General features: G+C 37.7%; 2 protein-coding genes across 3 annotated transcripts; one reads left to right on the forward strand and one right to left on the reverse strand.

Annotated features, from left to right (window-relative positions):
* The first annotated feature begins 315 nt into the window (after positions 1-315).
* rpl30 (ribosomal protein L30) lies at positions 316-3,772 on the forward strand. 2 transcript variants are annotated; one of them, XM_032581840.1, is made up of 5 exons: positions 323-413; positions 519-567; positions 955-1,100; positions 2,115-2,245; positions 3,676-3,772. In XM_032581840.1, exons 2-5 carry the CDS (start codon positions 547-549, stop codon positions 3,726-3,728), a joined length of 351 nt encoding a protein of 116 aa, XP_032437731.1. In that variant the 5' UTR covers positions 323-413; positions 519-546; the 3' UTR covers positions 3,729-3,772. The 2 variants fall into 2 exon arrangements, with proteins under 2 accessions (XP_032437730.1, XP_032437731.1); XM_032581839.1 differs by lacking the exon at positions 3,676-3,772 and having other exon boundaries at positions 316-413; positions 2,115-3,169.
* Positions 3,773-8,379: 4,607 nt separating this feature from the next.
* Positions 8,380-20,426, reverse strand: laptm4b (lysosomal protein transmembrane 4 beta). The gene is made up of 7 exons (XM_032580034.1): positions 20,127-20,426; positions 17,258-17,375; positions 15,679-15,752; positions 15,466-15,588; positions 15,141-15,239; positions 13,562-13,657; positions 8,380-10,294 (listed from the first exon to the last, which is right to left on the reverse strand). Exons 1-7 carry the CDS (start codon positions 20,217-20,219, stop codon positions 10,211-10,213), a joined length of 687 nt encoding a protein of 228 aa, XP_032435925.1. The 5' UTR covers positions 20,220-20,426; the 3' UTR covers positions 8,380-10,210.
* Between the last annotated feature and the right edge of the window lie 3,287 nt (positions 20,427-23,713).

Here is a 23,713-nt window from a genome sequence, read left to right on the forward strand (position 1 = left end):
CTTTCCTCAAAATGTTACTCAAGTAAATATAATCAGTTTTGCCGACCTCTGGGTAACAACAAGTAGCCCATTCTTCTTAACAAGCTCAATAATATATATGAGACTAATTATATGTTTCAGATCAATAACAAATCATCAACATATTAACTTAATTTTTTTTATTTGTAATTGTCAGAGTGAAATAGAAAAACATCCTAAATAAAACCTTTTTTACGGTTTATGTTACTGATTTAGTCAGTAACAACCCAGCTAGCTTTAATGTAATCTAACTACATTTTAAAGTATAAAAATCACAAATATGAACGGAAAAGCTCTCTGAACAGTAGCTGCTGGCGGAAGCCGAACAGAAGAAACCAACGCAACGAACTACGTAACTTCCTTTTACTCCGAGGCCATATTGGAGTGATTTCGCTGTAAGTCGAGCTCCGAGTTTTTACACTAAAATGTCCATTTTCTAGACGTTTCCCGCAGATAAAACCATAACTGTAGTCTTCTCCTGCTTCTTGTTTGTCACGCAGGTTGGCCGGTTCGGACTAAACCGCAAACATGGTGGCCGCAAAGAAGACGGTGAGTCTGCGTTGTCTCGCGCTGCGGCAGGCTGGACGGGCTGCTTCACGTGGGAACCGTGTTTCCGTTGCGGCCTGCTAGCCAGCGTCGTAGCTAGCAAGCTGAACGTTTTGTTTTTCTCGTTTGTAGAATTTGGTGGAATCGTTACAGTTTCGTTTGACATCTGTTAAGTTTTTAATTTACACTGAGCGATGTGTATGCGACTTACGTTTGTATTTTTAAAACCGAATGAGCCGGTAACGGTACTAATGCTAGTTAGCTAAGTCTAACACGCGAAAGCTGCTGAAACGTGGAAACGTTTTAGGCTAATCTACTTTACCCTGTCAGAGAGTTTTGCGTTTGTTTATGCTATCCCTTTTGACTTCTGTCTTTTTTTTTTCCGTTTAGAAAAAGTCTATGGAGTCCATAAACTCCCGTCTCCAGCTGGTGATGAAGAGTGGAAAGTACGTGTTGGGCTACAAACAGTCCCAGAAGATGATCCGTCAGGGGAAAGCTAAGCTGGTTATTCTGGCCAACAACTGCCCTGCTCTTAGGTACATACTGTCAACAGATTTGAGATTGTGTTGCAATAGATGAGATTTTAATAAATAAGAAGTAAGAATATTGTACAGCACATCTACTCCATTCAAAGCCTAGTCATTGAATCTGCATCCATCCATCCATTGATTTTCTTGCACCCTGGTCCCTAATGGGGTTGGGAGGTGCTGGTGTCTATCTCCAGCTAACGTTCCGGGCGAGAGGCGGGGTTCACCCTGGACAGGTCACCAGTCTGTCGCAGGGAAACGCAGAAACAGACGGGACAAACAACCATGCACACACACAATTTAGAATTTAGAGAGACCAATTTACCTGACAGTCATGTTTTTGGACTGTGGGAGGAACCCGGAGAGAACCCACGCATGCACAGGGAGAACATGCAAACTCCGTGCAGAAAGACAGAATATAATATATATATATAATAACATATAATTCTTTGTATGACCTCCAGTGATGGATGATCTGAGGAAAGTTTTCAGATTTTGTGTTGACTAATACTTTTATGTATGGTTGGAGTGCATAACAAGTAGAGTTATGCACTTAAACCAAGGAGCTCCTGGGATAAAATTGGCATAATGCAAGAGATCTAAAGGCAGTGAAACATTGGTGTTTTCAAGTTGAGGTTCTTCATAAACTCAATCTTTGGTTAGGCACTCTCTATCTGCTCAGGAGTGTAGGAACATTTGAGTTACCATATATCTTAAAGTGGTATGCAATTCTTCTTTCTTACAGGAATATTGGAGTTTTATTAAAATTATTAAATAGTTACCCGATAATAGGATGGCGATTTCCTCTTTGTAATTAAAGTAGTGGTGCACCGATTGCAGTTTTCTGTCCAATCACTGATTACCAATCTTTAATAAGCCTGACGGTTTTTTTAAAAAAATCTGAAATGGCGCTAATAATAGCAAAAAATTTGCTCAGTTTTGTTGCCTGGGAATTTGTCCTGCTAATTTGACAGCATTTGCATTTAATTTGCCTCACATTTCCGTCATCTCTTTCGGTTTCAGGAAGTCAGAGATCGAGTACTACGCCATGCTGGCCAAGACCGGTGTCCACCACTACAGTGGAAACAACATTGAGCTTGGCACCGCCTGCGGAAAGTACTACAGGGTGTGCACACTGGCCATCATTGACCCCGGTAAGGAGCTGCAGCCTCTCATCCGCCCTGTTGAACAGAAGCAGCTAATTCAGAAATCACCTCAGGTGTTCTGTCGGGTTTTCACTGAGAAGTTGACAGCTGGTATCGTCACCTAGAAATGAAATCTAGTAGATTTTTAAGTCAGTAGAGTTCAACATTAGTGTATCAATTATTTCTATACTTGCATTAAGAAGAATAAGCAATTTTATTCCATGGTGTCAACTGAAACATGTTTGAATACCAAATATTTGCTTGTTGTTTACTCTGTAATATTGATCTTGCTGGTCTGGGCTTAAGATGCAGCTCGTTTCCTGTTTGGAGTCTAAAAAGAACAAATTTTCTTTAATCACTGTTCGAAATGCTGCTCCAATTCTCCTTAGACCAGTCGGTGTATTCTGGATCAAATTCCAACCTTTTCAACACTTCTTATTTTCAAAAATAGAAGTTCATCGTAAAATCTTGATTTAAGTGTCTTATTGTTGAAGTATTCACTGGTAACTTTAGGCCAGTGAGTTGGAATTTCAATCAGCCTTCAGCTCATAGGTACTTGATGTTTCTCCATTTTGTATTTTCTTCCAACCTCTGGAATGGTCGTTTTCCATTTTAATTTATGACTTTAAGGTTTTATGTTCCATTTTAAAGCCTTTCAGGTCAGTTTAGCTGATCAACCAGCTTGATTTTCTGCACTTTTTCAAAGTTCACTGTTCTTTGAACGACTCGGGTCTTCAGAACGGCTCAGTGTGACCAGCAGGAAAATTTGCTGCAGTAATTCCTAAAGAAGAGTCTCGCTTGTTGTCATACAGTGAACAACCTCACTGACTGAACTCTGTTCTGCTGTAATCTTGAACAGATCACCGTCAAGTAATGATCCAGTTACATGGAATTAGCAGAACCAAACAAAACTAATGTTTTTTTTTTCTATTACTACAATACAACTATTAATAAATCTGCTAAAAGAGTTTTTTATGTGGCAAGAGAATAAATTGAACAGAATTTTGCATGCAAACAACAAATCATTAAGTTCTTAAAGAGCAATTTGTTTTTGCCATATTTGTCTCTAAAAAGAAACTCCCTAGATCTGTGACTGTAGATGTAAAAGTTTAAGTATTTGAATGTAAATGAGTACTGTAGATGAACTTTTTTTTTAGAACTATTTGGTGCGAATTTTTGCGCCTGATGGACCTGAGTCAGAGTGGTCCAGTTCAGGACTAGTGGTTCGCTACATCAAAGCTGCTTGGAGCATTTTAATGAACTGCCTCATCCTTCTGGACAGTTCAGAGTGCTTTGCTAGCAACATTTATCCTCCTCCTGTCTAGTGTATTTCTGCTGATGAAACAAATATGTATGTTTATTATATAGTTATACGAACTGAATGAAATGTGACAGCGGTATTTTTATTTTACTGACTTGGCTCGTCTTTTTGTCCTTAGGCGATTCTGACATCATCAGGAGCATGCCGGATCAGCAGCAGCAGGCCCAGTAAATTGCTCAGCAATATTGTTATAAATAAAACAAATAGAAATAACACAGTTGCTATGCGGTTTCTTTTTCATTAAAATAGTATTTTTATTTTGCCACCTCCTCTCCTAGAGAACCCTGTACTCTGTTATTTATTCCCATAATGACAGGAACATTTTCAGTAGCTGTAAGGCACATGGGTCAAACCCGAGGCCAGTGGGTCAAATCCGGACCATCATAGCTTTTTATGTGGCCCTCTAGATTCTAGACTAAACACTAAATGTGCTTAAATATTATGTTATCAATTAAATCAATGCAGTTTTTATCTATATACTGCCAAATTATGTTAATCAGTCCCTCCAGTTTCTTAAGAATTATTGTGGAAATTTATGCAAAATCAATACATTCTTGCACTTTTTTTGCATTAATACATAATTGGGAGTTTATTGCAATTTTTCTCAAAAATGTACAAAAGCTTTTACTTGTACTTAACAGCTTCCTCAGGCTTAATTTATGTCAGATAATAGTCCATGATTTATACAGCGAGTAATAAAAAAGTCACATTTACCGTCATGAGCGCAAATATTTCCAAATTAGTGCCACAAACGCTTGGATTGTCATTGCAAAAATTAAAAAAAAATCCTGGAGGGACTTAAAAGATGTTCAATATTATTTCATTTTAAAAATTCATTGATATTTTAACAGTTTGTGAACAGGTTTTATCGATACATTCTGGAACAACCGGCCCTTTAAGAGCATTCATGGCCCAAAACGAAATGAGTTCGACACCGCTGCTGTAAGGGGTTCACTCTGGTCTATAGGAACAGTAGACATGTTTAAGTAAAATCCTTCAGATGAAACTTTAAACCAATATTATTTTTAGGTACTTGTGTAACAAAGCGTCACAACTGGATTAGCGCGTTCAGTGCAAACCATCAGGATGGAACTGCTCCGATGTCAAAATTACGCAACTATTAATCTCTCAAAGCACCGCGCCCTCCCTTCCTCCAGACACTTACATAAACTATAGAACGTGTTGTTGGCTGGGATGAAAGGACAGTCGGAAGCATGAAAGGCCACACAGGGTGGTGATCCGTCATGTAAAGTGTAGATGGGTCTGCTGACCTGTCCCTCAAGCTTCTGAATTACTAATGGTGGCTTTGATTTTAGCGTTTTCTGCAACTTTATTGTTTCACGAGTAACCATTTGCTGTCTGTGAATTAACCCTTTACATTATAAATATCATTGACAAAACTATTGGGGAAAACTGTGTGAACGTTGTATAAAATCAAATTACAGAACAATATATGTAAATATTTAATGTGTAAGTTAATAACTACAAAGAGAAAAATCAGCAGCCTTCTGCCATTTTTTGTGTTTTTGACCCACATATAAAATTCACACAAAGGAATCAGATCAGAGTTTTAAGTTCCTTTTAGAGATTATTTTAAGGCTAATGATGGCATAAAATCTAGTTAGCTTTCAGCAACAAAAATATATTATAAGTATTATTAATACAAATATAACCATAAAATATATGTATAATGTACAGTACAGACCAAAAGTTTGGACACACCTTTCTAATTCAATGGGTTTTCTTTATTTTCATGACTATTTATAAGGCAATAAATCCCACTTATTAATCTGACAGGGCACACCTATGAAGTGAAAACCATTTCAGGTGACTACCTCTTGAAGCTCCTCAAGAAAATGCAGAGTGCGTGCAAAGCAGTAATCACAGCAAAAGGTTGCTACTTTGAAGAAACTAGAATATAAGGGGTATTTTTAGTTGTTTTACCCTTTTTTGTTTAGTGCATATTTCCACATGTGTTATTCATAGTTTTGATGCCTTCAGTGTGAATCTACAATGTCAATAGTCATGAAAATAAAGGAAACTCATTGAATTAAAAGGTGTGTCCAAACTTTTGGTCTGTACTGTATATATATAAGAGTGATGTAAGTAGTTCAATATGACTGAAATAAATAACAAGCATGTACGGTACATGCAAATATGTTAATCTAAAAAATGTTAGAAATGGTTACTAAGTGTTATTTAATGTTAAGAGTAACATTTAAAAGTTAGCTACTATAATTCAGTTCAAAAATTGATGTTTTATTACACATTGATATATTTTAGTTGTTTCTGTTCATTTCACAGGTTATGGATAATTAAGGCCGATACAATAAAATGTCAGAAATGTTAATGCTATTCCTGCGTTATGGGTTTCGCAGTCAGAGAGGAAACTGCTGACTCAACAGTTTTCAGACACTGTTCAGAAGGAATGTAAGTCACCAAAGGTCATTGCTAAAGAAATTGTTCAGAGTGATCTATGGAAGGTTGAGTGGAAGGAAAAAATATGGTAGAAAACAAACATGAGCAGCCTCAAGAGAATCGTGAAGCAAAACCGCTCAAAGGTTTGAGTCAAAGTTGAAGCTTTTAAAAGCCAGATGCATCTAAGACTGTCGCTGTAGCAATGACATCTTTGTGGTTTAAAGGATCTCGAGGTTTAAAGGAACAGAATCGAAGTTATTAATGAAAAAAAAAGGATAAAAATGAGAATTCATGAACACAGACAATCCAATCCGTCAGCAATTTGAGCCATCGGGCTGCCAGCCTGCAGGTCCATCGCGTATCGAGCCGTTTGGCCCAGTTTTTCCACCCATTGCGTCCCTAAGCTGCTTCCTGGATTTCCAGTTACATTCAATTCATTTCTGCTGATCTGGTTCACGTGCCGCAGAATCCCCATGGAAAATCAGGACAACATCTACCGAGGCTCTGTGAAAGCATTGGTACTAATGAGTGTGAGCAGTCTCTCCCATAAATAGAGGACACTTGTTTTGCTGCTTCCCATCAAATTGACGAGAGAAAATATGTTTTTGCATAAATAAAATAAAAAAATGAAACAGTTTTGATGGGTAAACAAAATTCCTACATTAGACATGTTTAATGTAAATGTTTCACCAAACCCAGAGCTTTCATTTTTGTGGAAGGATGTAGCTAAAGAAATATGTTTAAATCAGTGTCCCCCATTAAAATTGAAATGTCTGGAGCTGATTTTATCCTGTAATCTTGTTTGTTGACAACCGTCTCAGCAAGAAGAGCCAGAATGTGACCCAGTTTTTTTCTTTTTTTTTTACTGCCTCGTCCTACTGGCAGAAAGTAGGCGAGTGCATCTGTCTAGTTTCCTGCAGCACCTTAAATCCAGATATTTTGGCCAAAAGGTTTTCCAAATGCTGACTGGAAAATAAATTACTTAATAAAAACCCATAAAGAGAAAAGGATAGATATTTCCAAGCAATGTTAGAGCGATGTCAACTTGTTGCCGTTCCCAGTGGCAATGTGAGGAAAAACTCAAACGTTCATGACTTGGAGACTATTCTTTAGCACAGAACAGATCTTAGTCAGCCCTTTGTGCTCAAATTAGGCTTAGGGTGCATTTTATTTCCTGCTGAGCAATGTTTCCCAGGATATCCCCACCATTAAAAGATGCTGTAACTCCAGCACTTTCATTCAGCTCTAATAACAAGCTGACTCAATTTAGAGGAGAGTGCAAGCATCGTTTCCAGAATCAATCCCTCCTTATGCCTCTTTTGGACAAAACACGGCTCTGGCACTGCAAAAAAAAAAAAGTCTAGGTTACAGCTTACAGATACGCTTTTCCAACTCTCAAGTGTAGGTTTCTGAAATATCTTCTGGTTCTGTTTAAATGAGTGAGAACAGTTTTAAGTGAGAGCAATACAATGTCTTAGAGATAAACTCAATAATCCTGCCCCTACACTGAATGATTGCTGTTAGCTTTTGTAAAAAAAATAAATAAAATAAAATAAAAATCCCTCATTCATGAGACAAGTGTTTGCCTTGACTGAAAAGTAAAGAATCAGCAATGATGCCTTTCAGTTAAAGGTGTCAGTTTATGGAACAATATTTCTGCGTTTAATAGAAATTTGAAAGTCATTGAATAAGCTGATGTTTTGTTGTCTATTTGAAATATGTCTAACAGTTTTCTGCGCTGAATAGCTAATATTCTCCTTCTGCTCCTTTTCAGTCATGATTTCCTTTATCTATTGCAGTAAATACTCATATTTCTTGAGGGAATAAAAAAAAAAATAAAGTGAAATTAAAAGAAATTCTATGCAACAATGTCCAAGCTCTGGTAAAGAAAGAATGGGTCAACATATTAGACTACTTCACCACCCATCTGGTGCCAGGGGGGCATTATAAATGTTATGCCCCCACCAGGATGGATTTACGTGAATATATATATTTTTATCAATACCAATTTAAGTGATTAGATGGCAAGTTTTATTGAGTTGCAACATTTATTGATTTATTCATGCAGGACTATTTCATTACAGCCCATTTGGAATTACTTTTTAATGTCTTGCTCCACTCCGTCAATTGTGTCAACAAACTCTATATTCTGGTGCCGATTAATGTTGGCCACTCATTTGAAAATCTTCATCCGTTATGTATCCATTATGAAAACTAAATCTCAACTCTTTGTATGCCGATGCTTTACATAGACTTTATGTATTTCTTGATTAAGAAAAGCTTTGAAACTTGTGAAATTTGTTTAATGTTACTTTAGCTTACCTTAGAAACAGCAAAAACAGGCCAAACAGCAGAGCTAGCAAAAAAAATTAGCAACTATTTGGGACAATTTTTTTTATTTAAAAAAAAAGGAAAAGCAGATAATTCAATTCCAATCTGGACAAACCTACTGAAAATTTTACAAACTGGTATGTCAAAAACCAGTGCTACATTCCCACTCTAATACACTAATATAACATAACAAGGGGTCATTTATGGCTCGCTTCTTATTATCCATTAATTCACAGAATAAACAGCTGTCAAGTCAATAAATAATAATCAACATGAGTTGATTTAAAGTTTTATTGTTTATAATTGAAAACATGAGCTCATGCAGATCCAACAAAAGGGGAGGCAGAAGTCCTGACAGGATAAATCCATCCATCCATTAGCCTCAGAGACAAAAGTGGTTCACATACATCTGAAAGTCTGTCGGTTCTGCTACTTTCACACGATGCAAACGTGGACTTATGACACATCTAACCGTCAGTTGGTACAGTTTGGAAAACCGGATCACATCAGGAGACGCTTAGCTACAGCACAGTCAGGTCAAGATGAGCCAAAAACACATACATCAGTTTCCAGCGGCCTGAAGCTGACTTTAAAGTGCGTTTACAGTCTGACTACTGTAGGATTAGCAGAGGCGTGGGGCAGATTAGAAACATGATTAAAGATGGCGGGAGGAGATTAATAAGACCAGGATTCAAGTATGAAACAGAGTAGAATGAGACTGAAGACAGAACATCACCGAAAAGTGAAAACGCAGGAATTGGATTCAAGAAGTCAAACTTCTGGGTGATTTCAAATGTTTATTTCTGCTCATTTTAATGACTGGGTTATAACTAATGAATCTCCAAAATGTGACATTTTTAAAAATATGATATTTTACAAGATAAAATAAGGACTTTTAATTCAGAATCATCCCCAACGCTTCAATGGAAAGACAACGTTTCACCTCATGTGCTCACTTTAGTTCCTGTCTTGCTCCCTGTTCGGTTGTGGATCTGCAAGGGGACGGACTGTAAACGGCTCTCGCATCCAGGCGTTACTCCATGTTAGATCAAGGAAAAGACCGGAAGGCAAACTGGAATACTGGGACAGAAACCAGTGGCTTGGATGAGGGTTCCACTGGTAGTTGATGGGTAAACGCACAGAAGACATTTTTTTTGTTGTTTTTTTTTTTTTTTTCGGTCCAGGTGTTGTTGTTTTTTCTGCATACCTTCCCACAGGATGAGTGACACAAGTTAATATTCCAGTTAGAACAGACGACACTTCTCATGTATCCCCCCGTCGGTTTCCAACATAATACAAAAAGTCATACAAAAATACCCTGACATTACATTCATTGAAGAAAATTTGCAAACTACTTGTTTTTTTGTTTTTTTTAAAGTGCTATTTTACTGATAACATTTGTTTTTCTTTCACACCCTTCTTTGTCTCTCATCCATTGTCACGTAGTAGGTCTCTATTCAAAGACACCAGGGTTTGATTCACAGTATCGGGGCTTAACAGTTGGTGGCCAAACGGGTGCAGCTTTTAATTTAAGCGGGAGAAGAAAAAAAAAAGAAGAGGGAGTTTAAATAAAGTTGGGTCAGAGCGTTCTGGCAGTGCCAAGAGTTCAGATGCTTCCAGGGAAGAGCAGCTGCCTGCAGGGAGCGCTGGTGGGAACGGTCACGCTGTCCTTGGAGGAGACGATGCGTCACAACAAACTGGGGGTGGGGGCAGGAGGAAGTAGCAAAGTTACGTCAAGGTCAGTTTCATCTAATCTAAACTTGACAGGAATCCAGGCTGAAACTGGCATCTAGAAAAAAACATGGCCTTGACTTGTTACTGCAGCCTGAGTTGGGATCCTACTGTTGAGAAGTAGATATGGAAGGTGTTTGTTTGGGTGTCTAATTCAGCAGCAAGGTCATCTCTCATGCCTCCATGTACTGAGTGTACTGAGGAGGAGGGTCCTTCGGCGGGATGGTCACTGCTTCCTCGTACGGCGGCAGCAGGACCTGCGTTGGAACAAAGAACTGAAGCTCAGTGACTCAGAATTTAATAGGAACTCTTGTTTTTAATCTAGCCAGAGGTTCACTGAAAATAAAAAATAAACTCTTTTCTTGGACTAGATGTTAAATTCATCTCTGTGAGCTGGAACTTTGTAAAGTTTATCTTTAAAGATATTTGGTCTTACATTTTAGCAAGTTCGTCATACACGTGAAATGCAGACAGTGATTTCACAAATGTTTTGAGGTGATTGTTTTCTAGTTACTTAATCTAGAATTTAAAAAGAAAATCTATTCTCAGAAGAACAGGCCACAATCAAATCTTTCTTCAAAACATATTGTTGCTTTTAGCCAAACTGAATGAAGTGGTGCAGCCAAAGTTGCTGGATGTATGTGGTTCTATTTGCTACTAAATTGAAATAAAAAAAAAAAAAATAGACAATGAGTTTAATTAGGAGATCATTGCTTTGTGCTGCACCCTACACTTTCAATTTTAAGAAGATTCTGATGTATCAAAGAAAATTGTAACCTAGAAAATAAAAAAAAGTGTATTTTTGTGCTGGCAGTTTTCTTTCTAAATAATAAAATAACAAAACTTAAAGAAAAGACCAAAAGGAAAATTAGGAGTGAACGAGACAAAGCAGTAAGTGATAAATTAAAGTTTCTGGTTTCTTCCCATCGCCCTCAGAGCTGGTCTTTTTTACAAATAGCAGAATCAGCTCTAAGGAAACATCACACACAGGCCGGCTTGCGAGCCGCTCTCTGTAGGAGGTCTTTCTCTATGAACCCAGTTATAAAACCAGCACTGTTGCTAATTCAGAGAGCGAGAGATTACGCTGGGAGAAACAGTCGGAGTGGCCCTGCAAACTCATCACAGCTAGGATTTGAAATGAAGCAGACAAGCAGACAGTTATGTAACGCTTCCAGAAGAAGGGAGCGCAGAAAGAGATATGTGGAGAGAGGAGGGGGAAGAGGAGAAAAAGAGAGAGGGGGATGACCCTAGTGCATTTTAATGGCATTTATAGAAAAGCACAACAGATAGGAGGAAGCAGCTGGGTGCTTAATGTCTGAAGGCTGCAAAAAAAGCTATTTGAACACTCTTGGCTTTTCATTGGTAAAAAAAAAAAAACCCGGAGTGCTTTATTTATCAGTGGGCAGAGTTAATGCAGAGATAAAAGCATGTTTTAATGTTTTTTTAGTCCAATCTAAAATTGGTTTAACCTTGCTGTTTGCCACAGATCTCTGCTGCATTCAGGAACAAATTGCTCTTTCATACTCCTGTGATTAAAATGCAAGCAGCAGATGCTGTGGCCTTCATCTGGCCTGGTTACTCCAGAACTTTGATTACGCTTTTAATTCACTTATGACTTTTTTTTTTTTTTTTTAATAAATACATTTAAAAATGTATGCATTCATGTTCCCCTCCTGTGCAAAAAAAAGCCTTTACAAAATAAAAATTACAAGCAAAGTAGGAAAGCATCACCAGTATGTTAAAAACGATTTAAGAGTTTGTAGCCTCAGCTGGAATCAGAACCACAGTCAACATAAATCAAATGAAATTCAGAAAATAAAATATAATCACACAGTTCCTAAACGGTGATGTCATTACTCTCCTTTGATAGCACTTATTTTTGTTTACTATCCTTTGTCCTTTGCCTATGTAATAATAATTACGGAAAATCTATAGCTTCAAAATAACAACTGGTCTGTATTGAGTCTATTAGTTTTATTGTGTCCTAGGCAACTCTGTTGTTATCTTCACTGTTGACTGTGATCATTTGCATGTGTGGTTTCGTGAGATGTTTTCCTTATTTGCTTGTGTTTTGTGTATTTCCATTTACTTCTAAACTATTTTGTACGTAAGTGGAAGTCTCTCTGGGCCAAAGCAGTTTAGAAGCTCCAAACTATAATCCAAATGTTTTCTCCTTTTACTATCTAGGAGTGAAAACAGTAACTGGAACATGTCTAATGTTTGCCGAAGGCCCGTATGATGCACAGTGTGACATCAGAGCCTGCTGGATTAGCAGCTGTAAACGGAGTCGTGTGTTTAAGGGGAAAAGCGTCATCGGCATGAAGGGTGGCCACTGGAGCACAAGGACAAAGTGACAGACAGATAAAGTGCTGCGCATGGAGTCGACCGGGGTGTGTGAGGCAGATTAACGTCTTATCTATCAGGATGGAGGATTATAAACACGACAGACACATGGAAACCATGACCGTGCTAAAGCCTCTTAGAAACAAACGGCGTTAAACGGAACGGACTGCCTGAACAGCAACACCTGAGAGAAGCCAGCAGAAACCCTGCAGCTATCAGATCGCCGAGTCCAACCGAACAACAACTGAACACTGAATCAGGCCAGATTCACCATGCAGTACACAGTCTACACAGCTGCGCTTCTATTTACAACAATTATTTTCTACATAATTACTCAACACAAGACGTTTTAACAAATCTCCAATTTTAGTTCCCGTCAAACAGATGGAGGAAGCTGATTAAGAAAGACTCAGACCCAAAGGAAGCTGCTGCCAGCTTCCCGGAAAACTGTAACTCAACAGGTAAAAGTTTGTTTAAGTAACAAAGCAAAAAGGAAGAAAATATTTCAAGCTTTCGCCCTTTTCACCAGTAGATCTTAATTATAAATTCCAGCCTGAAATAAAACTAAAACAAATTTCGGTTCATACTCCACTACTTAATATTTCTAAGCTGATTTTGCAACAAAAACAGTAACAAGTTTACCTTCTTTTAATAAAAAATTTAGGATTATAACTGGATTGTCACGTAGCATTTGTGTCTAGTCTGAGCCAGTTTATTTAAGAAAGAATTTCTGCTGTTCTCTGCCATCGCATTTATCGTATTTTAATATGGTGAAACTTACAGCAAGGCTGCTCTTGTTGAAATCTAATTATTATGTCACAAGTGTTTTTGATAAAAAATGTCTTGCTTTTCCTTTACTGAATAAATAAAATACTCAAATTGAATATATACATATAAAAAAACAACATCTTGGTGAGATTTATGCCACGGCAAATTATTTCTGAACTCTTTCCACATCTTTACCTGGGCAGGTTTTCGTGTTTAAACTCTAAAACTAAATTCAGTCTACATGTGGATTTTCATCGTAACCACAATCAGACAATAACTGCATCGGAATTTTGTGAATCGCAGCTTAAGCGACGGCGGCTTACAAAGAGCCTTTCAGGTAGAAGCATGACCTCTCTTACGGTGTAAATAAAACCTCAATAAGTTGAGAGAGGAGAGGGGAGATGACGACTCACCGTCGTGTCGTTTGTTGTGACGTAAACCAGGACTTCTGTGGTGCCTCTGCCGCTCACGTATCTGTAGCAGTTCCACACACAGCCAATCAGGTAGGCCTGTAACACAGGAAGTAAAACGATAAACCAAATAAAAGTATTAACACACAAAAAGCCTTCAGTTATGCTGATGATGTTTTGTTGTGATTTATTCATGAAGGAGGGTTAGATAGAGACATGTAACAGTGTTATTAGAACATTCTGGATCGTTTCCTCGTCCTTACTGAGCCTTTGCCGTTCTACCAGAAGCAACTTAACAGGCATGTCTTGCTTCACTGAGGCTATACCTGAATGAAAGGGAGGTCTCTGACTTGGCAGAAGAAGAGCAGATTCATTGTGTGTCTGTGTGATTAGCCTGCTGAGTCAGTGCCCCTGCCAGCACTGGGAGCAATGAACCAGGAAGCCAAGCAGAGTGCAAGCCAATCGCTTTACCATCTGCTGAGCCGACCTCCTTCTTCTCTGTGTAAGGTCAACTCAAGCAGTCAGCATCAATTTGCTCAAGTTTGAAACGTGGCCTCGTTCGTCAGCTCATTATTATTCCTTGCGTTGCTTTGCTGTCCACAATTTATTCTTTAGTCAACTGTATACGGAGTTATTTTTCTTTCCTGTGGTTTGCATTTGATGCATTTCTTATTGTATCTCACGAGAATCACTCCAAAAAGCTCTTTTCTTCAAGTTTCTGCATCTCCTTTTCAACCCAGTCACTCAAGACTTCTAAATCTTCCTCTTTCCTAAATTGTCTTTTCTTTCATCTTCTATCATCTTTTTTTTATCCAGCTCTTCCTTTTCCCCATCTGCCAGTGTCATCTCTGCCAAGTGCAGTCAAGTGAAGGATGTTGGCTTGAGGAGGAACGTCAGCAGGTGCTCACTAAGGAGTCCTTGAGCGTTAGCATCTGGTGCTTTCTGCGGGTCTCCATGCTCTGTACAAAGAATTGCAGCAATTATGCTGTCCTTGTATACGGTGGCCCATGTCATGAGCGCATCGTTTTTCAGCATGGACTCTATAAGCTGAACCAAGTTCACTGTCAAAGGCACGACATTTCTAACTGTTTTGACTGCGGGCTGTTTTCCAGTGGCTGCTTCCTGTCATAAAACCCCGGCTCTGGCTTCGGATATCTGCTGACAACAGTTCTAATCTCGGCTTAAAGGAGAAACAACTTGATTTGATTGTACAGATGACTGCAACTTTATGCCCCATCACGTCCAAGAGCCTCGGAGTGTAGCTGCGCCTGGAGAGTCATCCGTGCATGAAGGGGGAATCGGTTTGACAAGAGTTGGATTCCTGTCGTCCATGACCCTCTGCTCTCTGACAGCGGGCCTTTTCTAAAAAGATCCATGCTCTTTAGATTTGTTCCCATTACAACTACAAGCTTCAATGTTTTATTGTTTATGCAATAGACCAACACAAAGTAATGCAGAATCGTGAAGTGGGAGAAAAGCTCCAAAATCTATTCCTGAGCTGTCAGTTATGTTCCTTGGTCTTCGGTTTGTTCACTGATATTCTCAAACATTTTTAGACGTTTTAGTTTCGAGGAGCACCTACCTTGAAGGAGAGGATGCAGCCAATGAAGAGCAGGACTGCAAAGACTAGGCACATATTGTTTGTGGACATGATGTCCTCCTTGTAAGGGAATGTCCCCGGCTGAACAAGACGCACAGAGGAAGAAAAAGAAATCAAGAACAAAAAAGGCGTCTTTAAATCAAGGAGGTCACAATGATCACTTAATCTGCATGGCTAATATGTAATTTTATGTCTTAATATCACTAAGTGATTCTACAGTTATAAAAACTGCTGTCTGACTGCAGTTTAAAACACAACATGAGAACCTCTAGAGCGGGTGCTTAAGATTTACTGAGCCACTGCTCACCAGCTGTTGAAGGTAGTCCTGCACCGTGTTGGGATAAACCACCACACTAATGGCCACCAGTGTGTTAAGGGCAAAGTCGAAGATCTGGTAGCAGAAGAATGGAATGATCCAAGCAGCGTGTTGCTACGAGGGAGAGATTAGGATTAAATAGAGAAACTCATTTTCCGTAAATCCAGATTGGGGTCTGTTTCACGTTGGCGTTGCGTGTTCTACCTTGTAAGCACCATATGTTGCCATGCCACATATAAGAATCATGAGAAGGGATATTGCAGTTGCAATGCAAATATCTGCAGGAAATAAAAGCGAAGAACAAAAGACAAAATAACATTAGAAGAACAGTTTACAGATGAAAAATAATAAATTCATGCCTTCTTAAAGACTGTGACTCAAGATGTTGCATGATGGTGATCAGCACAATTTCTACTGACGGGTGCAATAAATGATGATTGTTTTTCTTACAGTTATCCGTGGATGGCTTAAATAATTTGTGTAATTAACACTGTAAACATATTTCATTCTGCAACACATATTGATCAAAAGACCAGTTTTGGTGTTTAAGAAACATCTATTTTAATATATTTTCATAGCTTGATGTATTATACTAAAGAGGCTATTGCTTTTAAATGGTTAGGATTTTTTTTTTCATTAAAAACACTCAAAATAAGCAAAAGATTTAATCTAATGGCAAACTTGCGTAAACTTATGCACCAGTGATGAAACAGGAAAACGCATGGTGACAGAAATCAGATGACTTTTTGTTTGATTGGTCCTGATCAGTGATAAGCCGAATGGAAACTCTTAGCTAAATGTAATGAGTTTGTGCTTCATTGAGACATTATTCCTTCCTCAATAGGAAGGACTAATGTATTGTTTAAAATTTTTTGAAAGCTTTAAACGGTACTTGCAGCTTATGCATTAAAGCAAGTTCAAAATGTCAACTCTCATGCCATTTTCTTTATTTATATTAATAAAACTCAGTTAATAAAGCACATATATCGCAGGCAGAGTGACGTCTCCTCTTTTATGAAAAACAAATAGTAAAGAACTAATGACCAATCAAAACAGGAACCCTAGAAAAAAATATCTGAAATGCTGTTTTTATGTCTGCTTATAACATAGGTGTTAAACCTATGTTATAAGGTTGATTGTTCTTGTTATGCATTTATTTGCTACTGATTAACAATGTACCAACAAGTTCCCAGATTCTGTATGACAAACATTCCTATGTATATGATCAGTAAAGATGGCGGAATATGGTAAAAGAAAACAAGAGCAAACAAAATAAGATGTCAGATGCTTTTGTCCACACAATCCCATTGGCTCTCGGTCCTTGCCAATTGCAGAGCAAAAGTGTTGGGATGGGAGTTAGTCAAGATGGCCGTTTTAATCTGAGAATTAGAGCAGTCATTTTTAATCAGCTGCCGGGGACAGTGTCTGAAGTCTTCCAGTGTGACGATGACAGTAGCTGCAGGGAGAGAACTGAAAATACACATCATGCACTCTGATTTGTTCTCTATGCTGCACAGCTAACACAGCTATGTCTGTGCTGAGGGCAGCACTGTGGAAAAGGAAATCTGCCAGCTGGGCAGAACAGCTAGACACATAAGAACCCAGATGTAGATGGCACGCAATGAGTCAGAGGATCCATCCATGCCCACTTTTGAGTCAAAAAACAAACAACTTCAGAACACGATCTGGGCTTCCATATTAACCATATTAACACACAAAGGAAATATCTCCTAATCACAGACTATCGCTCAAATCAAACACAAAACAAAGTCGTGGCACTTACTTGCATCGTCCATGACATCGATGTCAGTTCCCAACTCTGAGCTGGTAAGGTGATAGCGGTACTGAACTGGGTCATAGAGAGCTGACAACAAGATGAGTAGGACCACCGCGTTGATTATCTGAGGGAGGAAAGAGAAGAAATAACAATGGTAAACCACGGGTGAGTCTTCAGGCAGCACCTGGTACAGTAAATACATGCTTAACACATTTATAGCAGTGGTGCCAAAAATGATGGAAGGCGATGTATAAAATCTAATTCTAGTTTCAGATTAAATTTTTTGGTGATCCTTAGTTGTTTTTATTGAGTCCAGATCTTAGGTCTTATTTTTTAAATGCCATTCCTTTCTTTTAGTAACTCTGAAAAGACAAACCATACCTATTTTCATCCCGTTTGGATTAGTGTAATAGTCTTTATGTTAACATTGGGCTGTCACGGATTGGTCATCTGCAGTTTGTCCAAAAAAATATCGCACACAGACAACCAAGCATGGACATGCAATTACTATGTAGAATCAGGTGAGCTACCCAGAGAGAAACCATGGGAATAACATAGTAATTGCATTTATTTATCTAAACTGTATTGCGCAATATGATGCCAAAGTGGCCAATAATAAACTTCTAACAAAACTGATATACTTTAAAAAATCACTCTTAGAATGTAATTCCTTATTTCTATCCCCATGGCTCTATTTTCAAGTACTGTTAATAGTAGTGGGGTCAAACTAAATAACAGAACAAGGCTTTCCAAAGGTCAAGGATTTGCAAAGCTTACTGAGCTATGTTTAAAACTACAGGTTAACTTATGAGTAAAAACAGAGGCAACTAACTAAATTTAACCTGTTACAAATGTAGGACAAATTAAAGACTGGTTACCTAATTCGTAAAAAGAACCAAACCAGGTGAAGCTTTCTGAGAAAACTAACCACAGTTACTTAAAATACCAGGAAATTGTCCTGGAAAGGTTTAGTTTCATAGGCTTATTTTGTCTCTTACCCTGCTAGTTTTTCAAACTGAAACTCAAAGGTCTTGAAGAAAGAAAGAAAGACAGAAAGAAGCCTTTTTCACAAAAAGCCAATTTTCAGAAATAGAATAAAGGTTTAACAAACCACAATCCGTATTTTACAGAATCTGTCATCAGTGTAGAATCCAGGTTTGACCTGTCTAGGTGTTAAAGATTGGGAGTTGGATTGTATCTAATACGGTGAAGGAACAAAAAAAGGGTATTTAAATCATACTTTTTTATTTTTCATGAACCTAATGAAGTTTACACAACCCGTATTTTATAGAATCTATTACTGGAATAGTTTAATTTTGTATGGGTGTGAACTTTCTCGACTGTGCCCGACTTTAGAAAGGGTGTGTACAGGGGCCCAATTTTTGGGGGGGCAAAGATTTTTCATTTCTTTTCTTAAATAAGTTCATGTTTTGCAAACATTCTACTTATTATACATAAAACTCATAGGCTCAAATCAGGTAAATTATTTATTTATATATAGGAATGTTTTGAATATAAATAATAGTAGTATTTGAAATGTAGAAATTTATAATACATTTTTTTAAACAACATGAAGGTACTGGCAAGGAGACATTAAATCCTAGTAAAATAATTTTTCTAATGAATAGCGCACCAAAAGTGGCTCCAGCCCAAGGACCCACATCCTTCTATATCCAGCCCTGTCTCTATGTATTATAGTTTTCAAGATGGAGCCCTTTTAATTGGGTTTAGAAGCTTTAAAAATATGTGGAATTACCTATTTTAAGTTATCACAAACTTACAGAACCCCTCTAGGGACATTGGTATTTTTTTTCTTTTGCGTTACCTCGCTATAATGTACTGATCAGCTCATGTGACATAATTGAATACTGTGAGCCTTCTTATAGTGACCATCGTACTTTCTGCTATTATATAAAGTTTTCGTAAGGTTGTTCCATGTATGTTAATATCTCGTTGTGAAATATCTTAAGTGTTATATATTTTTCTTTAGGACAGAAAAGCACCACAAACTTATGATATAAATGGAAACTTTCCGTAACAAGGAAAGAAACAAAGAATACATCCGAACTATTTGGACTATTTCTGAGTCATCTGACAGTTTTAATTGTGTCTTTTTTGTGTTGATAGTCTGAATGGTTTAGAGCGCCGTTTTCATGTGCAGTTCCATCTCGACCTTACACAAACAGACAGAAACATGCAGTGAATCGATTTTCAATCAGTTTTTTTGCACCAAAGAGTTAACAATTAACACGTTTTCACTGAGGCTCTTTGAATGTGTAAATATTTGGAAATTTTAAACTGAGATTTATGACTATATACAAAATAGACCAGCAAATATTGCTTTGAGCTTATTGCAAAAGAAAATATTTTTCCCATGTCCCTAGAGGGCTCCACAGAAACGGAATAAAGATTTAACTTTATATATATATGTTATGTTATGTTTGTAGTATGTTATGTATATGTGTATGTATATGCTGTATATGTTCTATATATATATATATACACACATATATATATGTGTGTATATATATATATATATATATATATATATATATATATATATATGCAGTGTTTTATAGGATCTGTAATGAGTGTGTAACATTACAGGTAAAATATGATTTTAGATTTCGAGCTAATGAGGATCACAGATGGTTTAACGGAGGGAAACACCTGCGAGGCGGATGCTAACTTCGTCGAACGGTCGCTTCGCCTCATTAAACCGAGGGAATCCGAAGAATTTCAAAGTAGAAAAAAAACAACAACTCACCAGCAAGTTCGCTTAGTAGCTACTACCCAACTTGAGAAAACATTTCACTGACCCGCCCTGCTACACATTCGGCGCCCACAGAGTCGTAGGGAAAAGACTGGACCTTACCATGTACCATATTCCCAGAATAATGGTGCCCGTCCGTACATGGCAGCAGAGGCAGCAGCTCGTCGAGTACCACCGGTCCCACGGCGAAATCATCTTTCACTAAAGCTATGTGTTTTTTTTCGGGGGGGGGGTTAGTGGTTAATTCATGAATGCTGCTCCCCCGGCAAAAATATTAAATATACTCTAGGCTACTGTGTCAGAAGAAGGTGAAGCGGTTGGCGCAGCATCCAGTGGACGTTTGAACTGTTTTTTCCACAGAGTGTGGAGTCGTGCGAGCGGAGAGGCAGAGGGAGAGAGAACCGTTAATCTGCTTTATCCTTCCGTCACGTGACCAGGGAGGATTTTTTTTTTTTTAGGGTCAAAATGAGAGAAGAATGATGATGATGATGATGATGATGATGATGATGATGATGATGATGATGAAGACTACGGAGAATGTTTTGAAATAAAAATAACAATCCAATATATTAATTTTAAACTTTCTCGTTATATATATATATATTTATTTTTATTTTTTTGCCAATTTTCCTTTTAACATAAACAGAATCTTGTAAAAGCGTTCGTGCTTATCGAACGTTTCATATTTGTCATTTTACAAACACATTTTTTAAAATGCTTTTTCTAGAGGGGCGGTTATTGCGAAAACCGACACTTTCGCAAAAATAGCCCTAGTTCGGTCAGTTTGCTTTGACAGCAACTGTGAACATCTATTTTCAAGTCTTGCTACACATTCTCAACTGAATTTATTGTATATCTGGACTTTGGGTTATTTTTTAAAAAATGAATTATTTGATCTGAACCACTTTGTTGCAGTCATGTTTAGGGGTTTCCATCAGCTGGAAGGTGAACCTCCACCCCATTCTCAAGTTGTTTTTTTTTTGGCATATTACTTTTTCTTCCACCCTTTACTCCCTGTATTTATCTAATTTCTCTTTCCATTAACTTTGACCAGGTTCTGTGTCCTTAGACTACTTGGTGAAATAAACTACAAACATACATAATAACATATATTAAATTAATATTTTCAACAGTAACACGAGCACGCAAGGCTACGGAAAGATAATTTTCCCCTCAGAATGTTTTCATATATACATATTTTTGCTCACTTAATTGTTTCACATCGCGAAACAATTTTTACAGTCAAAGATAACATGAGTAAATATAAAAAACAGTAATGAAATTATTTCTAAAATCAGTCCAAACTAGGTCACTCCAAAAACGTAATCTTGTTTGGTTTGAGGTATATGTAGATGAACACGCTCATGTGCAATAGATCACTGTCCTGGTGCATAACCCAGGTCCCAGGTATTCTTTAGTTTAAGTGTGCAAACTGACGTGAACACATTCAGGATTATCTGATGCAGTACACAATTCAAGGTCCCACCAATTGCTGCTAGTTGTCCATCACTGTGTGATGTTTTTTGGTTTTCTTTCTGAAATGTCTTAGTATTACTCCAGCAATGGTACACGCCTTCTAAAAGGTTCCGTTTTTGTCTCATCAATCCACAGAACATTTCCCTTTGGGTATCCATTCCTTCATATGTTTTTGGGAAATGAGAGATGGGTTTTGAGTTATTTTTGGTTTCCACCATTCTATCTTGAATATCTGAGTCGTTGATAAACTAGACCAGAAACTCCTTGGAAGGTTCACCACTGTTTCATTTTTTTCTCGATTTGTGTATAATAGCTCTCATGATGATTCACTGGAATGAAGTATTGCAAATTTCTTCTTTTCCCTTTCCTTTGTTTCTGATCTGTTTTTGAATATTTTTAAATCATGGTATCGTGTTGGTTGTTGAGATTTTCTAGTCTTGTTGTCAGACAGGCACTACTTGATTCTACAAGTAAGGCAGTCTTCAAGCCTATGTAGTGGAAGTAAACTAAATAATGTTTTTGTAGCCTCTAATTAATGATTTAACATGGTAACCTTTTTCCATTGAACCATGTTGGTTTGGATCAAAATTTTCCCTTACTTAATAAAATTATAACTTGAAAATTGCATCTTCAATTTACTTTGGATATATTTATCTGATTTTAAAATGTGTTTAATGATCCAAAACATGTAAGTGTAAGAAAAAAAGCATATGTAATTTGCATGGGAGCACATTCTTTTTCATAAAACTTCCAGTCTACAGAAGAAAAAACTAGAAAAGAGTTATCACTTTTCTTCATTTACTTTGCCCCTAAATCACTTCCAAACAGCCTCTCAAAGATATTTTAATTTTCGGAACATCTGAAGTGAGGGATTGGACTTCATTTCATGTCAGTCTGTGCAGATGGCCTAAACCAAGCCGGACAGCTGGGCCACCAGTAAACACAGGGCTAAGCTCTGTTAGGTGAACTGCGTCATACTCAGATTGGGGATTTTCCTCTTCTGAAATGACATAGCTTCCTCATTAAATGCTCAAGCACAATTCAAACATGTCTAAGTTCAGGTCCATTTTTCTGTTTTCATGTTTTGAACCGCTACATAGCAGAGAGGGGGCTCCGACATTGCAGTCCAAACTCTTGAAATTATTTCTCTCAGTTATCAGAAATTGCGAAAAACACAGATATTACTAGGTACTTTAAATCTAGTTCATATCTAGATATTTTAAATTCAGTTCATAACATCTGTTGCTTTCAATCGGCGAGACGTCTGAATTTCAGGCATCATGAGAGTGGAACTCCATTTTTACAAAAGCAACAGGAGGAGTCCGTTTTTGAGCAGTCAGCCATTACAGCGCGACCTCTCACTGTTAGAATACGCTGTGATGATCCACTGTGGTGCAGCTGAATGCACATAGAGATGTTGGAGATTGTAAGAGATTAAAAGCTGCTAAATCCTAAATGAACTAAGAGATAAAAGAGTGAGAGAGTCAGTGAGAGAGAGAGAGACAGAGAGAGAAAGAGAGATGCAGTAAAGGGGGTCAGGTTGTGCGAGTAACATGCCACGCGACTGCCTCAACACATTGACTGAGGCAGCAGTTCGGTCTCGGGAGGGGAAGAGCATGGCTGCTGACATAGATTTGCACCAAAACATGTCGTCAGTTTTAGCTTATTTATGTGAAAAGCCTTAAAATAAATATGTTTATGGAAGTGGCATAATTTGAAATAAAAACTCAGAAAAAATTCTAAACACAGGCTTCCCTCCTGTTGGATTTGTCAAATTTTTTGGGGGAGTGAGATTATGGTACAGCAATGGAAAATTAATTTATTCTGACTCATTTGCACATCAAAGACTCACATTGAGCTTCACACAGTTGATCATAACATACTGATAGAATGGAAACGTAGGTGAGATTCTCTTGTAGGCCACAAGAATCCATTCTCGTGTCAATCTGATCTAATATTTATATAATGTCTTCCTACCTTGACATGTATGCTGATGATACATACGTTTATACACATAACCACATCCCCTTAGTCACCAAATAAGCGTGACACTAATATATTTCTTGCTATTGATGTTCTTTTTGTATGCTTAGGTTAAACACTTTCAAATAGTCTTCTGAACAACTGAAACTGCTTTGCCATACCAGGGGTGCCAAGAAATGTGGAGGGTCCTGTATCACATGTCAAAATCAGGCACAATAAAATCCACAAAA

This window comes from Xiphophorus hellerii, chromosome 13 (genome assembly GCF_003331165.1).
Source record: "Xiphophorus hellerii strain 12219 chromosome 13, Xiphophorus_hellerii-4.1, whole genome shotgun sequence".
NCBI lineage: Eukaryota > Metazoa > Chordata > Actinopteri > Cyprinodontiformes > Poeciliidae > Xiphophorus > Xiphophorus hellerii.

Bases quoted from the DNA above. Each gene is read 5' to 3' on its own strand.
- rpl30 (XM_032581839.1), top strand. From the start codon at position 547: ATGGTGGCCGCAAAGAAGACG. The intron at 568-954 runs GTGAGTCTGCGT...TTTTCCGTTTAG, and splicing joins TGGTGGCCGCAAAGAAGACG to AAAAAGTCTATGGAGTCCAT. The intron at 1,101-2,114 runs GTACATACTGTC...TTTCGGTTTCAG, and splicing joins AACAACTGCCCTGCTCTTAG to GAAGTCAGAGATCGAGTACT.
- laptm4b (XM_032580034.1), bottom strand. From the start codon at position 20,219: ATGATTTCGCCGTGGGACCGGTGGTACTCGACGAGCTGCTGCCTCTGC. The intron at 17,376-20,126 runs GTAAGGTCCAGT...TTCCTCCCTCAG, and splicing joins TTCTGGGAATATGGTACATG to ATAATCAACGCGGTGGTCCT. The intron at 15,753-17,257 runs GTAAGTGCCACG...TATTTCCTGCAG, and splicing joins CGATGTCATGGACGATGCAA to ATATTTGCATTGCAACTGCA.